Source organism: Juglans regia, chromosome 1, assembly GCF_001411555.2.
Source record: "Juglans regia cultivar Chandler chromosome 1, Walnut 2.0, whole genome shotgun sequence".
NCBI classification, from domain to species: Eukaryota; Viridiplantae; Streptophyta; class Magnoliopsida; order Fagales; family Juglandaceae; genus Juglans; species Juglans regia.
In genome coordinates, this window is record NC_049901.1 from 16,428,797 (window position 1) to 16,456,280 (window position 27,484).

Genomic DNA, 27,484 nt, shown 5'->3' on the forward strand with positions numbered 1-27,484 from the left:
TTTTAATTTTCTCAATCTTTTTGTGTTTATGTTTTAATTTTTTGATAAAACATATAGTATCGTCATATTAAAAATACTATCTAAACAATACATTTTAAATGGCCAAATAGCATTACCCGAGATATTTTATTATATTTTTAACACAACTTAAAGAATAGAATATTTAATCACGATGCTTAATAAAATGAGTAGCAATGCTCTATATTTTATAATATGAAAAACGACTACCCGACCGGCTTTCACAGTTGGATCGTTTTGTAGTTTACGAAATTCTTCTCATTTCTCACGTGAACGGTCGCGTATGTGTCTCGAACTCAAACCCCAACTCCTGTTACCGGGCACAGACACCGTTCATCTCACTCCTCTCGAACGTGCTCTCTCTGTCTCTCCGGTCTCTCCCTTGATCGATATCTCCCTCTCAGAGAATAAAAGATTCTTTCCCTGAATAATCGTCGACTTTTTTCTTTTTCTTTTTCTTTGACTATACATAGCGTTGTCCAAACACGCTCTCTAGTAGTAGTTCGTGTCGAGGCTGGATACTTCTGCGGATCGGGATCAGGACCTGCAGGTCCGGGTCGCGCGGGCAAGCTCTCCGGATTCGATGGCGCACTCTCCGGAGAAACGTCGGAGTGATACCGAGACTTCCCTTGAGGTTTCTGTTGAGATCGAGCGTGATATTGCTGGGGGAAGTGGCAGTGATAGCGAAGAAGTGGAGAGCAAAGAGGTCGGCAATGTTGCTTACTTGAACAACGGTGGCAGTAGCTCTCCAGGTCTGTGAAAATTTCTGTTCATTTGATCCTGTGTTTGGACTCCTGGAGGCCGGGAAAATGATGTGAGGTTGCGTTTGTTTGGACTTACGAGGAAAATAGGAAAACCTATTCAGATGAAAATATTTTTTTAGAAGGATTACTGATTTTTCCACGTTTGGTTTACCCCTTGAAAAAAAATATTATTTGGTTGTTTGATTGCATTGAAAATAATTTATAACTTCATATACTTCTAATTTTGATTCATGATAATAATATACCCTAGAATAATAGAAAATAAATCTAATAATTTCCAATATAATTTATTCACAATAATGAAGTATTTTTTATTTCTAGTAAATGTATAAGGAAGGAATGAAGAGAGCGCATGCGAGGGAAAGAAATCGTCAAATCTAATAATCTTTTACAATAATAAAACTCTTTTAGCAAACGTTTCTTTAATTTTATTTGAACAAAAAACGATGCCTATTTATTGCCTGGGTGAAGAAAATTTCATAAAGCAAGGGGTGGAAAATGATTGACAACCCTGAAGAATGTTAAAGTCATTTTTTATCTCATGCGCATGATTTTCCCTTTAATCCACTAGCCACTTTCCGTTAACAGCTCTTCCCCGTCCTTCCTAAACAAGTCAAGAGATAAAAATGTTTTTCCAGAAAATATTTTCAGCTGAAACAAATACAGGAGTGAAAGTTATGTTCCAATTTTGATTCCAAAGTCTTTTTTTTTTTACCTATCAAATTTTGGTATTGGTATGCTTAGTTTAGAAGCCTAAAGACGTGCAGAAAAGAAAGAAAGAAATGACTAGAGTTAGAATGCGAGCTTGTTAAATTGTTCTTTATAAAGTATTTATATTTCTTTTCAATAAAATATCTTTGTACTTATAAAAAAATGCATTTATATTTCTTATTTTTTAAGTGTAATTTCTTAGTTAATTTACTTTCTGAAAACTCTAGGGCTTGCATTGATTTGTAGTTTGTACCGAGGTATAGAACTGTATTAATGTGAACTTCTATTGGGGGAATCTTGAATTTGGTTTCTAATGGTGTTTATATGTTATTTTTTAAGTTCTTTTTTTGGCTGTTGTTTCAACTGGCAATCGCCCTTTTTGGGATTATTTTAGAGAAGGTCTAGGAATTGAAAAGGGAAGTGGTAGATTATGCATTTGTCTTTCAAGAGCAGGTTTGGAGGGTGAGGTGAAAATTTTGTGTTTTGTTTTGAAGTTTAAAATATTATGCTTTAATATTATTATTATTTTGGGATTTGAAAAAGATGTATTGAGATTTGAAAAAGTTAAATTGTTTATTATATTTTGTATGAAAATTTGAAAAAGGTGTAATGATGAGTTGAGATAAGATGAGATGAAAATTTTGTGTTTTGTCTTGTGTCCCAAACATACCCTAAGTCTTCATGTTAAATGTGACTTCGCTAGCGTGCTAGGTAAATGAGTGTGGAGATATTGGAAATTAATATTATATGGGGAATTTTCGGTCAAGAATGAGTTGGCACTTATTTTCTGTAGGGGCCAAATTATCGTGTGCTTGACCTTGTTTGATCGATGCTAGTTGTGGAAGGCAATTCTAAAATCTTCTACTGCTTCCTCAGATGGGAAATCTTTTTTTTTTTTGAGAAGTAAAAATATATTAATATCAATAGGCGTAACCAAGTTCATTGGGTGTATACAAGAGTGAACACCTAGCCCATAATAGAGAGCTCCTAATGAACATCACCCAAGAGGGAGAAATTAGAAACCTACCCAATATACACCAAACCCTATTGGGACAAAACAAGCCTCCCCAAAGCAAAGCAAGTCACTATAACTACCCCAACCCCTTGTTTCCCACACAACTAATACTCCACCCGAATGATCCTACGAGGACAGAGGAAGGCTTTATGCCCTCCCTCTAGTCCTCCCTCGACTTGTACTATCCCCTTTTGCATCGTAGTTGATTGCCAAATAAGACGCTTTAACTCTCTGCTCTTTTTAAATGTTGATTTTGTTTCAAGCGAGTGACCCGCCTCAATTGTAGTGAGTAGTGTTGTGAATTGGTCGTTAAATCCTCCACATGTAATCCCCACATACTGCTATATCTCATTAACCTTTGCAAAACCCAATCCGATGATGATCTAGCTATATTGTTTATCGGAGGAAGAGATAACAAGGGGACATCTTCCCCAGAAATAGCTCCCAACTGTACACCAGGCCCTAAACATTCATTGTCGCAAGGCACCAATGACAAACCCATATTCCCCCCCCCCAACCATCTTCTGCATTCAAATCCCGTACCTCCTCAACAGCTCCATTGGTTCTCTCCAATGGTGAGGTCATGGTCACCATTGGAGGTTTTGGGTTGGCAGCAAATCCTCATATGGGAAATCTTAGTGGATGACCTGCAGGTCTGTTAACGCTGGAGTAGGGCTACTTTACAGTTTTCAATGGACACCTGGCTTTTACTGCCACCCTTCAAGATGTCTATCTGTATAATATAATATTATAGATGAGGTAGAGTGCTGGATGTTTCCAAGAGGCAAATGTACGGTTGTCTGCAGATAGGTATATATTCTGAAACACAAAATTGATGGCTCTATTGAGAGGGCCCTCAATCCTTCTAACGTCCTAACGAGCAAGACAATGAATGTGCTAACTTGCAATGGCTTTCTAACAAGTTTATGCTCTAAGGCCAAAGCGCGTTGCTTACCAAAAGCCAAACACATTGTTTTGGCACTTTTTTTAACTGAACTTAAAGTTTACCTTTTGCGCTTCTGTATTCGGTTTTTGAAGAGTATATAATTCTAATTTTAACTATTACTGTTTGTTTGTACTAATACTTTAGATGAGATAGACGAGGAAGATGATGGGACTATGATTAATGATGAGGTTGATTATATGGTTTAGGATTATATTGCTTTTGTTAGCATGGAAGTCAATACCTACAATTCTTGTGCTGTTTTGGTCATTTCCTTTCATGTTTTTATTTTGATACAACTACTTAATCTTGATTTGGCTTTCAAATATCATGGCTGTATAAATTTTGTAAAGCGTAGGATAATTGTATAAAATGCAATTTTTAAATTTTGTGTAATTAGGTGATCACTTGATTATCATGTTGAATAATGCTATAATAAATTAAATTTGTAGGCTAAATATCTTACAATCTTGTATTTTTTTTAAAACAATTTTATTGCTTTTTATGAATTTTTTTTTTATTGTACATCTTTTTAAGATACGTGTTTTTCTTCAATTAGGCGCGTGCATGCGCCTAGGCTCCAGGTGGCATTTGTACTTAATTGCGCCTAATGCTTTTACCCCTGATCAAATGCTGATCAAATGCTGTAGGGGCAGATTATAACGCCCCAAGGAAGGCCCAAGCCCCATCTGGGCCTATATACATTTGGAGCTCCCTTGGAATACTATAAAAAGCAAGAACTTCTCTCTCCTAAGCAATGTAGGATTTTATGCACCACTTATACTCACTTACTCAGTATGGGGCATCACATAGACTGACATTCAGTCATGTCACAATGACCGCCAAAGCAATCGTCTAGTTGTTGGTTGAAATCTAGACAACGGACTTCTCCTACTCATCCCAAGACGTAAACCTCAGAAGGATTTTGGCTTCATGATCAGTAAGATTTTCTTGTTCGAATGCAGTTGAAGAGAGTAAGCAGCCCCCTATTTGTAAGCATAAAGGAGAGCAAATGCTTGGAGAGCTTCTCTTGAATTATGACTGATGTGGTGTTTGTGGAGGTAAATGATGGGAATGATCCCGACACTATGGAATTGATCCCGACAATTGGTTAGGTGTATCTTCTGTGTACTTCCTACTTACGCGGCTAACACCTCATTTTTTGATTTATTAAAAATTCTTACTTATAAGAAACAAGGATAAATATATCCCACAATAGATTAATTGTACCACTGCTATGTAACCTTAAAGATCACTTTATCATTCTAGAAGGAATAGCTCCTTGAACAGTAATATAAAAACATTTAGGCTCCATTTGGATATAAGAAGTGCTTCATCTTATCTCATCATTACAATTTTCCTAAATTCACATACAAAATATAATAAACAATTCAATTTTTTCAAATTCTAAAACAATAATAATATTAAAAAATAATATTCTAACAATATTTTATTCAACTTTCAACTTTCATCTCAACTCACTATCCAAATTGCACCTTAGCCTCTTTTTGGTTAGACCTTTCTTCGTTTTGCCTTTTGATTTCTAGAAAGCAACCCTATGTATCATAATAATAATTCCAGAAAGCACCCTTTTATATGAAGTGAAATTAACTAATTGATACTTCCTGTGTACTTGGGTTTCGCCTATTACATTTCATTTAATAAAATTTTTTAACTGAAAAAAAAAAAATCTGAAGCAAAAATTTGTTTGGTGACTCTGTCAAATAACATTTGAAAGCTGCTCATGTCTTACCATTCAAGATGCACATGTACCATCCTGGTGAAAGCAAGATCTTTAGAAGTAACATTTCAGGTACTACCAAAAGTGCTTAAGATTTGCCTACTTTAGAGCATGAAACCATAAAGAAATATGGTTTAGCAGATATGTTACTTAGCACATATTGCTTGAAACAAAGCTGCCATAGAAACTTGCTTCTGCATGTGCCTGATCTTTTCTTGTACATGTATTCGCTGGATTACCTTGGACATTTTCAGCCTTTCTCATTCTCTAATGTAGCTTGTACACAGTTGAAATCATTTAAAAAGTTTTCTTGCTTAATTTATACAATCTTTGAGAGCTCTACTTATACAATCATTTAAGATCGAATTGATTTGGGCATATCCAATCTTTGAGGGCTTTATTTCTCGGTTTCGAAGTTGTCTTAGATTTGAGAGTTAATCTCTCAAAGTCTGAATTGGTACCGGTGGGGACTTTCCCCGAAGTGGTGACTTTAGCCTCTCTCTTGGGATGTAAGGCATCTTCTCTACCCCTGAAGTATCTTGGCTTACCCCTGGGCGCTTCCTTTAAATCAGAGCAGATTTGGAATGTTGTGATTGAGAAGGTGGAGTGCAAATTGGCATCTTGGAAGAGGTTGTATTTGTCTAAAGGTGGTAGGCTCACTTTGATTAAAAATACTCTTTCTAACCTACCCACTTATTTTTTGTCTGTAACGTTCTCAATGAAAGGCCCAAATCACATGACCTATACTCTAAAAAGACTAATCAACGATATAATTGGAGATTCATTGGAACCTTATAAAGAGCAAAAACTTCTCATTCCCAAGTAATGTGGGATCTCATACACTACCTGTCTTTATTCTTATCATATGAGATATTACAATCTACCCCCTTTAAATTCCCAACATCCTCGTCGAACCGTGTCGTCCGTTGTAGGTGACACGGCTCAAGCCTCACATTTCTAGTTGGGATAGGCTCTAATACCATTTGTAACGTCCCAATGGAAGGCCCAAACCACATAACCTATACTCCAAAAGGATTAGTTAATGATACAATTGAAGCCTTATAAAGAGCAAGAACTTCTCCTTCCCAAGGAATGTGGGATCCCATACACCACCTACTCTTATTCTTATCATATGGGATATCACACTGCCCTTGCTTCTGCTCCAAGCAAAGCTTGCCAACCGTATTGAGAAGCTACAACGCGACTTCGTGTGGAGTGGATTGGGGACGAGTTCAAATTTCATCTGGTCAATTGTTTTACTCCAATTTCTAGGGATGAACTGGGAATTTGTAACTTGATGAAGTTCAACCAAGTCCTATTGGGTAAATGGTTGTGGCGATACCAACACGAAAGGAGGGCCTTGTGGAAATCCGTTATAGATGCACAAGTTGGGAGCTTGAGGTGGATGGTGCTCGAATGAGATAGAAAGGGTTGGGACAGGGAGACCTTCCAAAGACATGCACATATTATAGTGGGTGATGACTCGTGCCAGATTTTGGTATGAAAAATGGTGTGGTGAACGAAGCCTCCAAGGCACTTTCCCTGCCATATTTAGGCCCCGTTTGGATACAGAAACGGTTTCATCTCATCTCATCATTACAACTTTTTTAAATTTCCACACAAAATATAATAAACACTTCAATTTTTTTAAATCCCAAAATAATAATAATATTAAAAAATAATATTATAACAATATTTTATTTAACTTTCAACTTTCATCTAAAACCATCTCATCTCATCTCACTATCCAAATGAGGCCTTTAGCTCGCATGAGCAAAGGATGCAACGATAGCGGACCTCTTGGCCTTTTCTAGTGGCTCCCCCTAAATGGAATGTTGATTCCATTCGGGCAGCCCAAGACTGAGAGTTGGAGGCTATCACAGAGTTAGATGCGGTACTGTATTTTGCAAGTATGACTGAGGGTACCATAGATAAGATGATCTAGAGCCCTTCCAAGAAAGGTAAATTCACTGTCAGATCATTTCACAAAGTTTTAACGAGCCCATGCATGCCAACATTCCCATGGAAGAGTATTGGCAGATGAAAGCTCCTTCAAAAACATCTTTTTTTGTTTGGACAACATCCCTGGACAAAATTCTTACACATAATTTAAGGAAACGTCTGGTAATGGTGTTGGACTGGTGTTGCATGTGTAAAAAGAATGGTGAATCAATAGATCATCTGCTTCTACATTGCAAGGTGGCCAGGACCATGTGGGATGATTTTTCTTTTGCAAGAATTGGATTATCATGGGTCATGCCTCTTAGATTGGTGGATTTTCTAGCAAGTTGGAGAGGCCTTCGAGGTAATTCACAAGTTGCAAGAATTTGGAAAATGGGTCCTATATGTATGGAGGAGTTGGATGTTTTCTTCTTTAAAACATTGTTCGTATGAGTGGGGGCCATTGTTTGTAACAAACTAAATGTCCATGACTTTTTACTATCAATTGTAAACTCTAGTTTGGTACTTCTCATGTATACTCCTTTTTTTTTATTTTTTTTTATGAATAAAAATTCTTGATTGCTGATAAAAAAAAAACTTATACGATGCAAATAGTTGGGATTGCCAATATGTTGAGAATATTACATGAATGAATATTTAAGCAGATGCTAAAGGAGCTGACCTATAATACTGTGAACAGAATATCTATTTAGAAAATCAGAAATCAAGTAGAAACACCGAGGAAATTTATTTTGTTCATTTGACACGTTCTATTTGTTCGACCTATATGAAAAATATAGAAGGGTATAAAGCAAAGTCTGTTTTTCAACATTGAAAGAAAAAAAAAAAAATCTCAGTGCATTTTTGTTCTTTATACACAAATGACCTTGGGCTAGTTGGTCTTCTGTTTGTAGCAATTGTTTGCCAGTGAAACTTGAGCTTCTTTGTTGATCTGGTCATTTTTCTGTATATTGCCCATAGAATCTACCTGTTTGCTTCTATCCTGCATCTTGTGTCAGGTGGCAAATTCACTTGGTGTAATGGGGATAAGCCTCTAGGTTAAAAACTAGAGAAACAGAGAGAGAGAGGATCTATTTAGTATTTTTACTTATTTCTTGTGCATATCTGGGTATATATTAATGATCTATCCAGGTTTTCTTTCAGGGGTTGCAAGCAAGAATGTCTCTGAAGTAAACACATTGCCGGCTGGGGTATCAAACATTGACAAATTGGAATCTAAGGGTCAGGGTCAGATTAAGTTGGAAAGATCAAAAACTGAGAGGCAAAGACATAACAACATACGTGCTGAAGAGGCAGCACAAATTTTTGATGCCAAAGTATCTGTCCAGCAGAAGGTGAACTTCTTATTATGTTGCTTGATTTATGGTTTCGCATAGCATTACCTAGGTCTTTATTAAATTTCCAAACTGTGCAGCTAAAACTGTTGAAAAGAATGGCTACTGTAAAAGATGATGGAACTGTGGAATTTGAAGTTCCTGCAGATGTTGCGCCACAAGTGCTTGCTGCTGGATCTATTGATGCTTGCAATGAGGCTGTGGATGATGAGACTTTAGATGCAACAGACCTTCCGGACATACCGCCATTGCAAATAGTAATGCTTATTGTTGGCACTCGCGGGGATGTTCAGCCGTTTGTTGCAATCGGCAAACGTTTGCAGGTTTACAAACTTATTTTCCTATTCTAAGTTATGTGTGGGTAGTACTTCAAGCTTTTGACTTTAATGTTTACTTTTTACACGATTATGTTTCATCTACTAGAGTGGTGCAGAATACTTAGAATAGGAATATAAGCTGCAAATGCAAGTCAGGTTCAATCTTTGTGATTTTCGTTAGGCTATACAAGCTGTAGCTTATGTGCATGTCTTTTTAGGCAATAACTGAAAAGATACATACCAAAGGTGAGATTTAACCCAACTCATGTGTCTTCTCTCACCCTTTTTTGTCTTTATAAAGGATATGTCATAGGATTCTAGCTTGTAACTGTAGTATACTAAATATTTCTTCTGACAAACAAAGAAAAAAAAAAAAAGGTACACATTTGTTTTGCTGGGTTTGAAGCTTTTTTAAACGTGTGAGCACTGTATGATAATGTTTTCATTATAGTGTATTGGCCAATTTACATATTACCCAACTATTCACCGATGTTGCACATTAAACGATAGTAAATGAGTTTTAGTTTGAGGTCATCGTTAAATGCAATAGAGCTCATGGGTCAGCATTTTTCTTTGTTCCTTCTAATCATTATCATGATAGAAAGGATGAGGCTCAAGCAGGCTAGTTATAATGATGGATACAATTGCCTCCTTCAAGGAAGGCAATTACTAGGTCCATGAAGAATGAGCAACAAGAAACAAAATGAAAAGAAGAATAAGAAGATTCAAGAAATGGGGTAACTGAGAGCTACAGATATGAAGACTTCTTTCACTTGTCTTCAGCTGGGACATGCGATTAAGTGCTAATAGGATTTATTTTTCTTGGAATTAGGTAATATTTTTTGTAAAAAGATAATACATTTTTTGGGAGAATAAGAAATTTGGTGGGGTTTGGATTGGACGTCTTGTGTGGACATGGACAGTAGACACATGATACAATGAAATGAGGACGGACAGAGACTAACTTACATGGAAGGTATATGTTACAGTGATGGTGAATTAACGCCCCAAGGGAGGCCCAAGCTACATCTAGGCCTATACTCTAAAATGATTAGTCAATCATACAATAGGAGCTCCATTGGAACCATTATAAAGAGCAAGAACTTTTCCTTTCCAAGCAATGCGGGATCCCATACACTGCCTATCCTTATCATCCAGAATGGGGGTATCACAATCTCTCCCCTTTAAATTCCCGGCATTCTCTTCGGGCATGTTCGTCGTAGGTGGCATGACTCAAGTCCGACATTTTTTGTTGTGATATATTTTGATACCATTTGTAACGCCCCAAGAGAGGCCCAAGCCACATCTGGGCCTATACTCCAAAATGACCTGCCAATGATACAGTTAGAGCTCCATTGGAACCATTATAAAGAGCAAGAATTTCTCGTTCCTAAGTAATGTGCGATCTCATACACCACTTATCTTTATCATTTAGAATGGGGTATCACAGGTGATGATACTTAAAAATGTAAGAATCGTTTAGTTGACTAGTTTAGTAGTCAATTTCTGATCTTGTTATTAAAAAACCTAAATTGGACGTAAAGGGGTAAAATATAGCAGCTCACATTGTGATGCAATTGCTAATTATCAAGTCCACTTATGCAATAGAGTAATGATGAAACTAGAAAAACTAAAAGTGATCCAGAGTACCTAATCCCTAAATATCGCCCTATTACTCTAAAAATGTGAGTTTGAAATTAATTGTACTAGAGTACATCTTTTGTATTGTGTGGGATCTATGATATGATTTTCATCTAGAGTCTATTCTATTGAACTTCTTTTGTCAATTGATATTCTAGCCCAACCCGTAACAACCATCCAAACTTAATATGTAAGTGCCATTCAGTGGTGTCCCTAGTGCTAATATACATTGGCAAATGAATCTTGAACTCTCCACTTTCTTAAAGATGTATCTTGGGGCTAACATCATCCAATTAGAGGTTCTTATTCCTACAGGTTGCTAGACCACCATATGATGGATGGAAAAAGTGATGACATTTCACTTATCAAAGATATGGAGAAACAATTCGATGTTTGGATTTATGTGTGCATATTTGTCTATATTTTTGTATTTATATTTACATAAATGTTAGCCATTCAAGATATTACTGAGGGTAATTCGAGTCCATTTACAAGAGTATTTTGCATGCAGGACTATGGCCATCGTGTTAGACTAGCAACTCATTCAAATTTCAAAGATTTTGTCTTGACTGCTGGGTTGGAGTTTTACCCTCTTGGCGGAGATCCAAAAGTTCTTGCTGGTTGTATGTACCAAAGCGCCATTTATTTTGGAATTATCTGGGTGATCTCGGTTGATCTAATGATGACTATGCTGTCTTGTGAAATTAGTTTCTTATCTCTGATTGACAAGCACTGGTTTGAAATTGCTTACACTGAGTGTGGATGCATAAATGGTTTTTATGGTGCTTTATTGGTGTAGTTGAGGTGCTCTTATGGTGCTTTCAAGTTTGTCGTAGCTAAAATGAAAAAAGTTCACCGTACCATTGCTCCTTTTTAAATAAGATATATGTTTGGTTTTTTAGATTGCTTTTTATGCTCATTAGGAATATGTCACCATGAATAAGCAGAGTATATAAACTAATAAAACATAACTAACAGAAATGAATTAGCAAAGTTTAGAGGCTATGCTGCGTGCCAAAATAAGCAGTGCTGTTGCTTTTCAAGAAATATGTTATATGGTTTTCTCAGCCATGGAATATTGAGACTTTCGTGTCTTTCACTTGTTCTGGTTGTGAATGGATACTTGATCCTATCCTCTGCCAAATAGTTTGGTACATGAATGTCTGTATGTTTTTACCTAGTTACTTGTCTCTGGTCTTTTTTTACCCCCATCTCTCTCTCTCTCTCTCTCTCTCTCTCTCTCTATTCTCCCCCCTTATTTCCTTGTTTTGAATCTGTTTTAATTCAATTTATGGAGTTTTTCACACATTAGTTTTGCATGCTAAAGTAATAATTAGTTTGATAAATAGTAATCACTTCAACAAAATTAAAAGAGGGCAAAACCAAAGCACACGGGGTGTATGGTCCATCCATAAACTACAGAAAAGAAAGTGGAAAGTTAAATTTCAGATGAAAGAAAATGAAAGTCAGATTCAAACTTTTTTTTTTGATAAGTGAAAGTCAGATCCAAACTTAGGTCCTGAAGTCGAATCTTTGGCTAAAAATTATAATGATTTGCTTAATATTTTCAGGTTTATACAATTTACTCTTATGATATTCATTATGAGCTCTCCCCTATAAAAAAAAAGTTCTATGTTACCTATAAAAAAGATCCATTATGAGCTCTCCCTCCCCCCCCTCCTCTCTCTCTCCAAACACATGTTATCTAAAGAAGCTGCTCTCACATGGGTACCTATGGAGGAGCAGAGCCATAGGCATGAATGCATGCATATTGGAGAGATTCTTTGATTGTTACTTCTGCTTGTGGTATTTTTATTGTGGGTGGAGGCTGATTTTATCATTATTGTCGTTGATATTATTTATTATCATTATCATGGATAATAATTACTGATGATAGGATTATCATTATCATCATTATTTATGATTCATTTATTCTTTACCCTTGGAAGTTGAAAGAATTTTTTTACTCTACTGATTCCGGATTTCATTTCTTAAACAGATATGGTTAAAAATAAAGGGTTCTTGCCATCGGGGCCTTCTGAGATTCCTGTTCAACGAAATCAAATGAAGGAAATTATTTATTCTTTACTTCCAGCTTGTAAAGACCCTGATATGGATTGTGGTATCCCCTTTAAAGCGGATGCAATTATTGCCAACCCCCCAGCATATGGTTAGATCTTGTCTCTGTTTTATTTGTTGTACCTTTTCATGTATGATGAATATTCATTTCTTCCTTTGAGTAAGCATTATGAAATGTTATTTCGATAACTAATAATTTTTCTTTTTACTTACTCGAAGGAAGATACTAATGCTTATCATACTTGTAAAGTAGAGAATGTTCTGGTAAATAGGGCGCAAACAAGAGGTTTGCATAAGAATTACCATATTAAATTGTGTCTTCACCTATTTCATTGTTATCAATAAAAATTTCATTTTACTTATATATAAAAGAAAGAAATTACCATATAAAATTCTGTTTTTGCATTTAGTTCAGAAGCAATTCTGACGTAGTTGTTAATCAGTTTTGATATTGATTAATTGGTTGCTTAGAAGTAAAAGGTTAATAAATTTGGCAAGAAAGTGAGTAAATCATTATGATCATTTATTGCTTAATTGGTTGTCGAGGTTGTATTTCTTTGGAAGTCAAGGAGTTGCAAGTATTTCCTTAGCTTCTTGGTGATGGGGATGCTTTTCAGAATGAACTTGGTGGGAAGGGCTTAGTAAGTTAGTAACTAGTTAAATAAAAGTCTTCACTTAGTGGATACATGCTTTTAGTGTATCATAAATTATTGAACCCTCCCATTCATTAATTTTAGCCATAATACATTTTAGATTGCGCTTTCGTATTTTTTTTCATGGTAGTGAGAAATACTACTATGGTATTACAAGCAAAATACTCTATGGTGACAATTATTTGTTGAAAAAATTGCGGATGTCAATGACAATTTTTGTGGATGAAGTTATAGATTTGAAAGACCTTTTGAAGACAATTTTCCTCAAAGTGCAAGTTGGTTGGAAAGATCTTTTGAAGAAACTGAGAACTATCAGGTGATTGGTGGAATGGCGAAAGATAAAGGTTTGGGTCCGAATGGTTTTTCTATGGGATTCTTCCAAGCTTGTTGAGATATTGTGAAAGAGGATGTGATGCGGGTTTTTCTTGAGTTCTATTCTTTTAAGAAGTTTGAGAAATGCCTTAATGTGACTTTTATCGCTCTCATCCTGAAGAAACATAGGGCTACGGAAGTTAAGGATTTTCATCCTAGTCTTGTGAGTGGGATTTATAATATTATTTCGAAAGTTCTAGCTAATCGTTTGAGCACAGTTATGGATCAAATTATTTCTAAGCCTCAAAATGCCTTTTAGGAGAGACAAATTCTTGATTCTGTCCTCATAGTCAATGAATGCTTAGATAGGAGATTGAGGTAGGGAGTTCCAGGTATATGATCATGTAAATTGGGAATTCATTTTCTATAAGCTGGGATGTGTGGCTTCATCGATAGGTGGATTTTGTGGATTCGGCATTGTGTAATAACCGCTTGTTTCTCAGTGCTAGTAAATGGCACTCCTACTGGATTTTTTAACAGTTCTCGTGGCCTGAGGCAAGGGGATCCGTTATCTCCCTCTCTTTGTTATTGTTATGTAGGCACTTGGTCGGATGGTGGAGGCTGCCGTTGGGGGAGGATTTTTATTTGGATTCTTGGTGGGAAATGTTATTAATGGTTCCACCATAATTTTCCACCTCCTTTTTGCAGAGGATACCCTCCTATTTTGTGAGGCAGATCGTGGCCATATTCAACCTTTAAGGGCACCTTTGTTATGCTTTGAAGCTGTGTCGGGTCTCAAGGTTAACCTTGGCAAGTCTGAGATGGTTACGATGGGTGTGGTGTGTTGTATTAATAGTTTGGCGAGTTATTTGGATTGCAAAGTGGCTTCCTTGCCTATGAAATATTTGGATCTTCCATTGGGGGCTACTTTTAAGGCTAACGTCATTTGGGATGAGGTTGTTGAGAAAGTTGAGACAATGCTGGCAGGGTGGAAACGGATGTATTTATCGAAAGGGGGTAGACTCACTTTAATTAAGAGTACTCTTTCCAACCTCCCCATTTATTTTTTATCCTCATTCCCTTTGCCGGCAAGGATGGCTAATAGAATTGAGAAATTATTTCGAGCTTTCTTGTGAGGTGGTGTGGGGGAGGAAGAGCCATGCTATATACAGTCCTCTAAGGAGGACTGTATTGCAGACCCATATATGAAAGGACCAAATTGTTCTATTTTTAGGCTTGAATTGACTACATCACCCCTTTTCTTCTACAACCTAAACCAAAACATTGAAACTGGGTCCTTCTTGCTGCAGAAAGGTTTTTTTTTCTCTCTGCCTTGACAAAGAGCTCTGTCTTCCTAAGTGGTTAGTGGAGCTTGTAAGAATGTCTGATAGTGATCTCTCTACTATGTGGGAGGGACTTAAACTTATAGACAACGAAAATGACACCATAATTTTGTCAAACAAAACACTAGAGGCAGCAGCTCAAAAAGGTAAAAACAATGAAACTGGAATATGGTTTTGACCTCTGTGCACGCCCCAACAGATTTCCACTGTTTTCCTCAAGGTTTCTACAACCTCCTTGGCCACCATTGACGCAAAGCATAGCTCCATTGTTCCATTGTTTTTCTCAAGTTTTTTTTTTCTTTTTTTGGTTTATTCCCCTCTCATATTATTTTGATCACTTTTCTTCATTTTAATTTATGTCTTTGGAGCCTAATGGTGGGTTTGAAATGTCTAGTTTGGGTTTTGCAAAACAATAGTGGGTTTGAAATGTGGAGTTTGGGTGATTAATTTAAACAATAGTGGGGCTCGGTTGCTTGAACTGGAACCGTGGGGTGAGGGGGACTGCGTTGGTTAATTTCATCTGGGTATGGGGGCGATTTCATCTGGGCTCAAGGGGGGGCAATTTCATCGGGGTATGGGTTGGTTTTGACTTCACTGGGCGACGACGATGGTGTAAAGGGGTTCCGATAAGCATCCAAGACATGACCTCCGATGCTAAACGCCGACTCAGAGGCAGCCGTAGTGATAGGAATGACTAGTATATCCCTGACTATTTGGGAAACAACAAATCTATTTTTCATCCTCCTATCATCCCATGATGTGACATTAGATAATTGGATATTATTTATTTTATTTTACTTGTGAACCAATTATCTAATGCCACATTATGGGATGATGAGAGGATGATGAGAAAGAGGATAATGAGTAGCATTACTCTTCGGGAAAGGATTGGAGACTTGCCAAAATTCACCTTCCACCAAGTTAATATCTGGAATGTATCACTAGGTACCTCGACATCTTCCATAAAGTAACACTCAACCTTAGATTTATACTGCATAATATTCCTCGATGGACGATTTTGATGATATTGTCGTCGTCGCAATAAATTTGAACTTTCTGCATGTGTCATCCCAAGTAGATGTCGAGCCGGTCAGACGAGAGGAGCTACCACATTCGGTTGAAGACTAACCACTACTGTTGTAATGATTATATAAATCATCAATATTACATTTAAGTGATCTAATAAACTTTTCAGCATCCTCATCACCCGTCCTCAATCCTTTACAATCGCCAACTTATATCGGGGGTCAAGGATCGGCCTCAACATTCATCAACTTCTCCTCATTAAGAATATCAATGTATTCTAGATCTATTGAGACTCGACTACTCGTGCAGGAGGTAGCTGCTCAAGAGGGGGGTCTACGGCCTGAAGTACCAGTTGGTGACACCAATGGTTATGCGTCATCCTCTTGTGGAGAATCGTGATGAGAATGAGATGGTGTAGCATCCATAATTTGAGTAAATAATCTGAAACAATTAACAAACAACCGTCATTTAAATGTTATGATAATTATCTACAAATTGAAAATACATTGAAAAGGAAAAAACATGTGTTTAGTCATGTTTGTGGTTTTAAAAATAAATAAAGCACCAAATAATGAGCGTTCGCTCGAGTGAACAATCTGTGTGATGTTCGCTCGAGCCACACTTGAGCGAATGCTCGATTGAACAATCTGTGTGATGTCGCTCGAGCCACACTTGAGCGCCACTCGAGCGAACTTCACCTGGAACAAAAAATCCGATTTTTACCTAAATCTCTCAATTCTTAAATTTAACAACCTAAAAACCGAAATCATTGAAATGAAAATAACAAAAAAGTTTAAATGAACAACAAATCATACACATTTCACAAAGGGAGTTACAAATCACATTTCACATTTTACAATTACTCGGAGGAACAACAAATCTATTGGAGGAGGAAGTTACAAATCATTCTTACAATTACTCCGGTGATGGCAGACGGCGGGGGAGGTGAATTGAGTTGTGCGGAAGTGAGGGGGGAAGAATGGGGTTTTGCATTTTGGACCCCCTTCGTTCATGAAACGACGTTGTTCCTCAAGCGGAACGACGTCGTTTCCTTACCTGATCAAGACAAAATGTCACCTTGCCCTGCGATCTTGAAGAGGAATGACGTCGTTTTGATCATGTGTATCTTTTTTTAAAAAAGAACGAGTTTGGAGTTCGGAGCCCCCATGGGCTCCGACTCCGACTCCAAACTCCAACTACTGGAGTCGGAGTAACTCCGACTCTGACTCCGAATTCCGCAAACTCTGACTCAATTGGAGTCGGAGTCTTGTCGGAACTCGGACGGAGTTCAGAGCTCGAAAATTTTGCCCACCCCTATTAATTTCTGGTTCCTAGAATGAATTTAGTTGTTCTTTTGTATAATTCTTGTGTACACGGGTTTCGCCTACTTCATTTGTATCAATAAAACTTTCATTTTACTTGTAAAAAAAAAAAATTAGGTTGAATTTTGGATGAATTGCTCTAGAAGACACAGAACTTCCCAACTTTTAAGTTGACTTCTAAACTTTTACTTTCAGAATATTTTGAATTTGAAGCCAAGTTTGTTTACCCAACCATCATCCTGACTGATTTTTGGTTGCATTTCAAAATGTTTTTAACTGAAATTTGCAAACTTTGAAACGTAATTGTAAATTCTTGATTGCGCTGAAGGTAAGCTAGGCTAAAGCTTTTGTATATTCTGTCATCACTTGGGAATTGATTGTGGTAGCACCTGATCATAATTCTGATGCACTTTATTGAACTTGAGATTTTGTTTCCTTGTTTCCTATTCTCCTAGTAACTATCACAATACTTCTTTAGGGCATATCCATGTGGCAGAGGCACTAAAAGTACCGATTCATATATTTTTCACGATGCCATGGACGTAAGTCTTGTCTTGGTAATGGAATCTTATCAAGTGTTCTCTAGTTTCAAGTACATTTACATGTATAGTTCTATTCACGCTTTGTAATATTACTTATGGAGAATTTTGAACTGCATTGCTTATGTTTTCCTTTTCTAATACCAGGCCAACCAGCGAATTTCCACATCCTTTATCCCGTGTGAAGCAGCAATCTGGATATAGGGTGAGTCTATTGTTTTCCCTCTTTCTTTTTTTTTTTTCTTTTTTTCCTGCCTAATTTATACTGTAGCTTCTCGGCCTCTTCCAGCTTTGGTAATTTCTAGTTAACATTTCGGCTCTGTGCAGTCTATTGATCTCTTTCTTTCTGTTGTTTTTCTTTCCTGTCTAATTTGTTTGGTAGCTTCTATGCCTCTTCCGGCTCTGGTAATTTCTAGTTAACTTTTGGCACCATGCTTTAATTTTTTTTCCAGCTGTCATATCAAATTGTTGACTCCTTGATTTGGCTCGGGATTCGCGACATGATCAATGATGTTAGGAAGAAAAAGCTGAAGCTTCGTCCTGTAACATATTTAAGTGGTTCACAAGGCTCTGATTCTGATATCCCACATGGATATATTTGGAGTCCTCACCTAGTTCCTAAACCAAAAGGTGGTTCCTTTTTATTTCAATCATATATTTGGAGTCCTAACTTAGGTCCAGGATTTTCTTGATCTCTCATGTTTCTCTACTTTGGTGTGTTTGTCAGTTTGATGTATACTCGCTGTTTACGCTAATATTACCTTTGTTTCTTTTTTAATTATCATTCATAAAACTTATCCCATCGAAGAAATTTATATGGAATCCATCTGTTACCATGTCAGGTACAGCACGCAATTTTTTATTTGTTGAGCCCATGAAGATTGTAGCACCATGCTGTTTTCGATCCTCTTTTTTTAAGTGCATATTTTCCCATATCTCTATCTGAAGGTTACCTTGTTAATTGCAGCTATAAGAATCAGAGGTTTCAATGTTTTATGAATCTGATTTGATATAAAAAGGAGTTGGGTTTGGGCAGAGTTGCCTGGGGCTGAGAGGATGCCTCTCCTTTAGTCTGCACTCTTGTGCCATTTGCATATACTATTCTAGTGTTCTCCTCTAGTATTGGTCCATTTGATTAGTTTTTCCTGGAATGTAAGTGGATCATGGTATCTCTAGAAGACAGCTAATTCCCTGGAAATGCAAGTTCTTACACTTTTTTTTGTGTGGAAAAAAGCATGTTCTTACTCAAAGCAACCTCTCACTTTCGTTTTTATATCATTTTTCCTATTCCTTTTGATTTTATTGTTATCTTATTCCTTGTTTAAGTGAGACAGCACTCTGCTTGAAACAACATATTGTGCATCATTGTTCCAAAATAGGCATCATCCTTGCAAAATTGGCAGTCATTAGTTTTGACAGTGAATTTATGATGTTCTTTTACCTTCTGGCTTGCAGATTGGGGGCCTAAGGTTGATGTGGTTGGATTTTGTTTCCTTGATCTCGCATCAAACTATGAACCTCCTGAACCACTCGTAAAATGGCTTGAAGCTGGTGAAAAGCCTGTTTACATTGGATTTGGCAGCCTTGTGAGTTTTCCTTCTTATTTCTCGCATTTATATATACTTACCCTATAGTGTTTCCTATATATCGAAGCTTAAGATTTTATAAACAGTTCAGAGGTGAATCTTTCGAAATTCTCAATCCATGTTAGGATTTATAACAAATCAACTGAGTCATTGAATGACTGACTTGTTAAAAACACTGTAAATTTGTTGAGAACCACATTGAAAACAAGGATATTGTTAACTATATTTGAAGGACCCCATGTACCTGGGCTATGCCTAGTTTTCATCAATAAAATTCTTACTTACTGATTAAAAAATTATCTTTTAAGGACACTAATTCCTAATGATGGTTTTCCATCTCCAATCTAAAACTTGTCATTTCCCTTCAAAATTATGGTTGTGGAAAAAATGAAGAGACTAGGAGAAAAGATATTGAAAAATAAAGCATAATGGGTTTTAAAGAATATATATGTGTGTGTATATATATATTATATGTTTAAGTTGGCTTTGAGAATTTTTTTTTTTTTTAACATTTGGCATTTAAAAAAAATCTTAGCTAAATCTTAACACGTATATAGTTTATGATTGTGTCAGTTGGAATTTTCTGTTTTATCTTCTAGGGAAATGTGGTTTTGGGGGAAAGTGGTGTAGTTAGATCAGACATTGTGTTTCAACTGTGCGTTTCTCAATTTTAGTGAATGGATCTTCTGAGGGGTTTTCTAATAGTTCCCGTGGTTTGAGACAGGGGACCCGTTGTCTCCCTTTCTTTGTCATTGTGATGGATGCTCTTAGTCTTATGTTGGGGGCTGTGGTTGGCAGTGGTTTGTTGTCAGGTTTCAAGGTGGGAGGGCCTCAAGACAGCTTGGTTACGATTTCTCATCTTTTGTTTGCAGATGATACTTTGCTATTTTGTGATGTGAATCCAAGTCATGTGCAAACTCTGCAAGCGCTTCTACTTTGTTCTGAGGTTGTGCTGGGCTTTAAGGTAAATCTTGGTAAGTGTGAGATGGTACCTTTGGGCCAGGTGAGAACTATGAGTAGGTTGGCAAGTGTTCTATATTGCCAGGTTTCCTCTTTGCCGATTAGATACCTTGGGCTTCCTTTGGGGGCTACATTCAAGGCGAGTACAGTTTGGGATGGGGTGTTGGAAAAGGTAGAGAGAAGGTTGGCGGAATGGAAAAGGTTGTATTTGTCAAAAGGAGGAAAATCACCCTTATCAAAAGTACTTTGTCTAACCTTCCTACATATTTTCTATCTTTATTTCCCATTCCAATTGGTGTGGCAAATCGGTTGGAGAAGTTATTTCGAGACTTTTTGTGAGGAGGTATAGGGGAGGAAGCTAAGTTTCATTTGGTTAGTTGGGATAAGATTTGTACTTCTTTGTCGTGTGATGGGTTGGGATTCGGAAGTTGAATTTCTTTAATAGAGCACTACTTGGGAAGTGGTTGTGGAGGTATCATCAGGATTGTTATTCATTATGGAGAACTGTGATCGATTCACTTATAAAAAAAAAAAAAAAAACTGTGATCGATTCTAAATATGGGAGTGCCTGGGCAGGGAGTTCTAATGAGGTAAGAGGTACTTATGGTGTAGGGGTGTGGAAAATATTAGGATTGGTGGGGATGTTTTTGTAAAAGATATCATATTTGTAGTTGGGGATGGCTCCAGAATTCGTTTTTGGCATGATCCTTGGTGTGGTGGTAGGGCTCTTTGTGCTGTTTTTCCAGATCTCTTTAGTATTTCTCAGAATCCAGATGCTTCTATGGCTGACATTTTGGATTGTTCTAGTGGCTCATCCCATTGAATGTTCTATTTTCTAGAGCTGTGAATGATTGGGAAATGAGGGCAGTTTCTGAATTGCTTGGTTTATTGTACGCTACTCAGCTTGGGTGGGATGTGAGGGATAAGATGGTCTGGATGCACAGTGGTAACAAGAAGTTTTCAGTTCGTTCTTGGTATATGACACTGTCTAGGCTGAATGGGGTTCACTCTTTTCCTTGGAAGAGTAAGGTGCCTTCAAAGGTGCGTTCTTTCGCTGGTCTGCTTCTTTAGGAAGGATTCTGTTGTTGGATAATCTCAGGAAGCGGGGATTAATTGTTTTGGATTGGTTCTTCTTATGCAAGAAATCTGGCGAATCGGCGGATCATTTATTATTACATTGTGAAGTGACTAGGCTGTAATGGTATGAAGTGTTCAATAGGCGTGGAATGGCTTGGTTGATGCCTAGGAGGGTGGTGGATCTTTTTGCTTGCTAGAAAGGGTTAAGGGGTAATGTGCAAATTGCTGCTGTTTGGAATATGATCCTTTTATGCCTGTGTGGTGTATTTGGGTTGAGAGAAGTGGCCGATGCTTTGAAGATGAGGAACGCTTGGTGGATGAACTTGACATTTTTTCTTTAATACCTTATTTCAGTGGGCTTTGGCTATTGTGTTTAATGGAACTAGTGTACATGATTTTCTTGTTTCTTTTTCTAGTTCCTGACTTGTAATTAGGTTCAGTTTTTGTATACTTCCTATGTACTTGGCTTTTCTTTGTTACTTGTCTCAATAAAATTTTCTTTTTCATCCAAAAAAGAAAATTACGAGAGGAGAATATTAGTAATGGATTGGTGTTGCGTGTGCAAGAGTGGGGAAATAGTTAGGCATTTATTGTTGCATTGCTAAGTAGCAATATCGAATTTAACCTTATGGATTCCTTGCTCCTAGCCTTCTTTTGATTCGGAAAAGAGTGATTTCAGCAAGACCTGAAGAAGGAATGACCAACCCATTCCATCTATCATATCCATCAAGTTGATCCGATTCATTCTTATCTATAGATAACGCGAGAGAAGTTCGAGACAAAGGAATAAAAAATAGTCTCTATGACCTCGATTCATCACCTTTTAAACACAAACGATATCTATTTGAACCCCGATCGATCAGCTTTTTCTATATCTTCTATACGATAGGCTAGTCCTCTATGTTAACTGGCGGAGCGGGGTGGTTCCAAACCTCTCACCACGAGCCACCTGGGTGAGCTATCAAGCGTTGCTCCTTGATCGTCTGAATCTGAGCCTTTATCTTGTGATGTCTTGTCAGAATTAGGGCAGCAATCCATAGAAAGATTTGACACAGCTCACTAAATTATGTGGTTAATGAAATTTGTAAATCGGTGGTTCGGGTTGGGCTTCTGGACTCCTCTAGGTGCACTAGGACTGGGTTTGGCTTTCTTGGATTTTTTTTCTTGGACTGGCCGATTGGAAGTGAAGACTATTGGATCTCGGCTTCATCAATACTGGTTGAGATGATCCCTAGGTAACACAAAGAAAGTAGAACGATATGATCTATCTATGATCAAGATGAAGAAAATTATAATATCATAGCTGCGATTGAGAGTACTTATTCCTATTCAAGAATGTATTGCTCTGCTCATCTTTCTTTCTTATGGGTCATTATCGCACCCCTTTGGCTTCTTCCATTCAAAGCTACTGATACGTAGCTAGAAGAGTTTGAGTCCAGTTTTCAATCTTTTTGGCACTGTTTGGATGATGCCCAAAATTGTCATGGTATTACTGGCTGTTTGGAGTTAGAATGTGCGCCAGTTAGCCCAAAGTTCTCATTTCTGTTGAAGATTGTGAGAAGCCAGTGAAGGAGCTTATTTATGTTGAAAACACTGTGTCTGAATGTCTGCTCATAGTAGCTCTAACTTACCTAATTTGTGTTTTCCTTCTCTCTAATAGGGTGCTTTCTCTTTTATATTCCCATCCCCGAGTACTTGAGTTGTGCCTCATTGTGCCTTTGTTAAGATCGAGTTACTCTTAGAAAAAGATTAAAATCTTCATGCATGCTCTTTTTCTCCAAAGTAAAGAGACAAAAGTAAGCTCGTATTATTAACATTCTTTCTTTTAGAAAATGAAAATACCATGAATCAATGGCTAACAATGGAAAAATGAAAGTTTTACTGCTGACAACGTCAGTTACTGTCATCAACAATAAAAGGCAACAATTGAGCATTGTTACTGAGTGGACAGCTTCACTGGTAGACAACTGATTGAAATTGAAAAGCCAGAAGTTAATAATCTTGGTAATAGATTAATTTGCCTAGTCTTGATTTTTTGGTTTCAACAATAATCACTGAGCAAATTGTTTTCAACTGATAATTTTGTTAAGAGAAGACAAAAATTAATGTTGTCAATTTCAATTAGAAGAATTAATATTCTTTTTCTTTTTCTCTTGTACGTTTGAGTTTTGCAGAAGGGGATTGTTTTGGTGAGGAATTGGTGTTGTATGTGTTGGATTGGGGAAATGATTGATCATCTATTATTTGCAATGCAATGTGGCTAGCACTCTTTAGAATTCTATCTTTATATGCAATAATTTTATTTCATGATGGTCTTAAAAGCGCCCAGCAAAATTTAAATGTTTTCTCATGTTCCTGGCTTCTGACTTTGATTTCTTACTGAATTGTGTTTTATTTATCCTTTTCTTATTGTCAGCCGGTTCAAGAGCCAGAAAAAATGACACAAATTATTGTGAAAGCATTGGAAATGACTGGACAGAGGGGCATCATCAACAAAGGCTGGGGTGGCCTTGGGAACTGTAAGTTTTAGTTTCCAGTTAAAGCTTTGCATGCTCTTGTCTTATCATGAACTCTATTACCATCTGATCACCAGTATGCCAGTTTATTTAGCTGAATTTTGTTTCTCCCCAGTGGCAGAACCAAAGGACTCCATTTACTTATTGGACAACATTCCTCACGACTGGCTATTCTTGCAATGCAAGGCTGTGGTGAGAGTTAAAAGTGTAGTTTTATCGTTTCAAATCTGTAGTTTACAGAATCATCCTAGATATGACAATGAACCAAACCAACCTGGCCCTGACCAGATTTACAATGCCAACTTTTGTCTTGTGCCATGGTCAGGCTTGATTTGCTTGAAAGCTGTTGGCCTTGTCCTTCCATGTGCTTGTACTTTTCAAAAGTCTTCTATTATTTAACAGGCATCTTTTATCCCTTTTTTTCCATTCTTTTCAGGTGCATCATGGTGGTGCTGGAACGACAGCTGCGGGTCTCAGAGCTGCGGTAATAGTTTCATAGCTTACTGTATTTATGGTGCTTCTGTTCCATGTACTTGGCTTTTGGTTTATTGTGATTCATGTTGTTTTTCCAATATAGTGCCCAACAACTGTTGTACCTTTCTTCGGTGACCAACCCTTCTGGGGAGAGCGGGTACATGCAAGAGGAGTGGGTCCTGCACCTATTCCAGTTGATGAGTTTACACTTCCCAAGTTGGTTGATGCAATAAAGTTTATGCTAGATCCAAAGGTAATTCTGAATATCCTGAAGGTAGATGAAATTATCCATGTTACCTAGGACTCAGACATCCTGGGTTTAATTTCGCATTTGGAGTTCTCCAGATTACTTGATACATAGTTCTGGTGGGTGGGATAGTGTTTCTAGGGTTTACTCCCCAAGGGTGGGTCCAAAAGGCTACCTTGGTGAGTTTTCAGGTCACCAAAAATATAAATGCGCAAACTGACTAGTTTAAAAGAAAATTTGGATTCACTTTGTAGAATCTGTTTTCGCTTGTTACGCTAAATGCTAGTGTGTTATTCCTGTCTTTCTCTTCTACCTTCAGTGTGATTGATGGGGATGTCTTGATAATACCTGCATACCTTTAGTGTCTTTAGAGTACTTCCTCGAGGAGGCTCTAAATTAGATATCTGTGTACCACAATTTGTTGGAGTAAGAATTTCCAACATCATTTCAAACTTGGGAGCTGAAAACTGAATTTAACGTTTTATGATGAACCTATTTTACACCATGCGAAGAGAAGCAAATTGGGTTTGTTGTGACAAAAAATAGCTAAATAATTTAATTTTTTGTGCCTGCCTAGCAGGTAAACTTCAGCTACTCTACTTCTCAGAAGGGGAAAAAAAAAATCACATATTCTGGATTCACCAAGTTTGAATTACCTCATGATGAACTTATCTGAGAATCATTTCAGGTGAAACAGCATGCGGTGGAGCTTGCAAAGGCCATGGAAAGCGAGGATGGTGTGGCTGGAGCAGTGAAAGCCTTCTTTAAGCATCTTCCTCGCAAAAAGCCAGGACTAGAGCCAGAACCAGTGCCATCGAGTCTTTTCTCTATAAGTAGATGTTTTGGTTGTTCGTGAAATTGGTGATAAAATGTCCTCAAAAGTCAAAACGCGAGTTCTCTCCCAAAAAACGATTTCGACGAAAAAGAAAGGAAAAAAATGAAAAGCAAATTACTTGGGTATTCTTTTCATAGAATCCGATTCCTACTGCTTCCAGTGTTGTGATTATATATTTTTGTTTCAGCCATTATATATTCATTTCAAGAAATGCTTTCTTCTTCCCTGTCTTTTATTTTGTTACTCCGAAAATAAAATGTTCAATGATTATGTAACCATTTATTTCGTGGATCTGCTTGCTAGTTTCTTTTTGATACATACATACCTTGGACGTGAAATCGTGTCTCTGAATGGTCTGCTTTAGTGGGTTCCATTATGGTTGGCATTTACCACAGGTGGTCAAATTGTATGCTGGTATGCCAAGTCCAAAAGCATAAATCCATGCACATAGACATCAAGATCATGTGGGAGAGAGCAGAGCCAAACAAATCACAGACTCGTGGAATTATTGTACTGTCTTACTCGCACAGCAGTGGTATTATGAAACTTTACCAGGTACGTGATCCCTGTTCCGTGATTTTATTAAGCATTCCCTCAAATTAACGTTTTGGTATGCATTTTTGTATAGCTTGTCCTTCACTACTGTTAAATCTAATAATCCTCGTGGCTATGCCTAATTTATCTTTTAAAAAAACAGGATTAATAATGTGTTTGGAAAATGGTCATTAACACACGCTCACTTTAGAAACTGACCCATTTGAAAGGGTGATTGGTTGGATCCTGAAAGCCGAGGAGGAGGTTTATGAGGTAGTGAAAGATATGAATGAAAAAATAAGGCTCCACGGGTTTCCCAGCTGGTTGAGATGTGATAAAAGGACAATTGGTAATGGCTTTCCATGATTTTCAATTTTCATGCTTAAGGTGGATTTGTAAGAAAACTTAAATGCTACTACTACATTCATGGTCCTTATCCTATCAAAATTGAAAAATTCTACTTATTATCTCCTACACCACGTACCAACACGTGATTTGTCATTTTTATCTTTCTATTTAAACACGCGTATATTGATGTGTAAATATGTGTGTTTAAATAGAATGATAAAAATGATAAATTATATATTGGTGTGGTGTGGAGATGATAATAGCAATTCTCACCTAAATTATGCCTTGGACTTCCTAACTTGCGCCCAAGGCAAGGGATGGGTGGAAGGTTACAAATTGCAATGGATTGGAGTGTAGAGGAAGGCTGAATGCAGCAGGAGTGACATTTGCTGCAGGGAGAGAGGGAACTTAGCATTGAAGTCGCCCAAACTTTACCCAATTATCCATTAATTCCAAGATCACAGACCTGATCACGTAAGCTTAGCTATTCTAACAGTACTCTCCCTTCTCTATTTTCTTCTGATCCATACTCCACTACAAATAAGCAACTTCAAGGGATTTCTTAAATTTTGAAAACAACCCATGTTATATATTTATACGACATTAGATCTGTTTTATAATAAAACTAAATTTTTAATCTAACGTATTATATCAAATTACATTAAATTACATCAATAATTCTGTCAAATATAGTAGTACTACCTACTGCTTCTTCTCGTTGTCACAGCATCAGGAACTTTTTAGAATAAAAAGTCTCGTCCAAAAAAAAAGAAGAGCAACTTTCGGGCATAGTTTGTGTAAGATAGAAAATTTACGATTACAACCTGCATGACAAAAATATAAGAACATTAATATTTGGCAAAACAAATGAACAGATGCAGAAATAATAATCACTATTACGTTGATCTGATGTCAGTTCCAATAACCGGAGGCTGCGTATATGGAGCATGCATGAAGTTGTCTTAATGGTGCCTAATTATTTCAAATTGGACTACTTTTTGATTTTGTTGATGATCAGCTAGTTAGACCAATATATATATATATATATATATATATATATATATATATATAGTTTCAAAGTCAGCCACTACTACTTAATCCCACCTGTTCATGATCGATCGATCTTCATTTTTTGTTTGAAAGGTATCAATATCATCAGTTGGTGATCTCATAGGTAGGTCTAACCA

General features: G+C 37.1%; 1 protein-coding gene and 1 long non-coding RNA gene across 3 annotated transcripts; one reads left to right on the forward strand and one right to left on the reverse strand.

Annotated features, from left to right (window-relative positions):
- The first annotated feature begins 243 nt into the window (after nt 1–243).
- On the forward strand, nt 244–25,763 carry LOC109004343 (sterol 3-beta-glucosyltransferase UGT80A2-like). Of its 2 annotated transcripts, none has more exons than XM_035692827.1 (14): nt 244–770; nt 8,286–8,488; nt 8,569–8,811; nt 10,958–11,069; nt 12,446–12,616; nt 17,660–17,723; nt 17,868–17,925; nt 18,173–18,350; nt 19,176–19,306; nt 23,760–23,862; nt 23,975–24,051; nt 24,296–24,343; nt 24,437–24,586; nt 25,269–25,763. In XM_035692827.1, the coding sequence occupies exons 1-14, from the start codon at nt 602–604 to the stop codon at nt 25,434–25,436; spliced, it is 1,875 nt and encodes a 624-aa protein (XP_035548720.1). In that variant the 5' UTR covers nt 244–601; the 3' UTR covers nt 25,437–25,763. The 2 variants fall into 2 exon arrangements, with proteins under 2 accessions (XP_035548720.1, XP_035548724.1); XM_035692831.1 differs by having other exon boundaries at nt 245–770; nt 8,298–8,488; nt 25,269–25,760.
- On the reverse strand, nt 15,977–25,314 carry LOC118349216. The gene is made up of 2 exons (XR_004802170.1): nt 25,237–25,314; nt 15,977–16,300 (listed from the first exon to the last, which is right to left on the reverse strand). It is a non-coding gene; the product is annotated as an uncharacterized LOC118349216 (long non-coding RNA).
- Nucleotides 25,764–27,484: the final 1,721 nt, after the last annotated feature.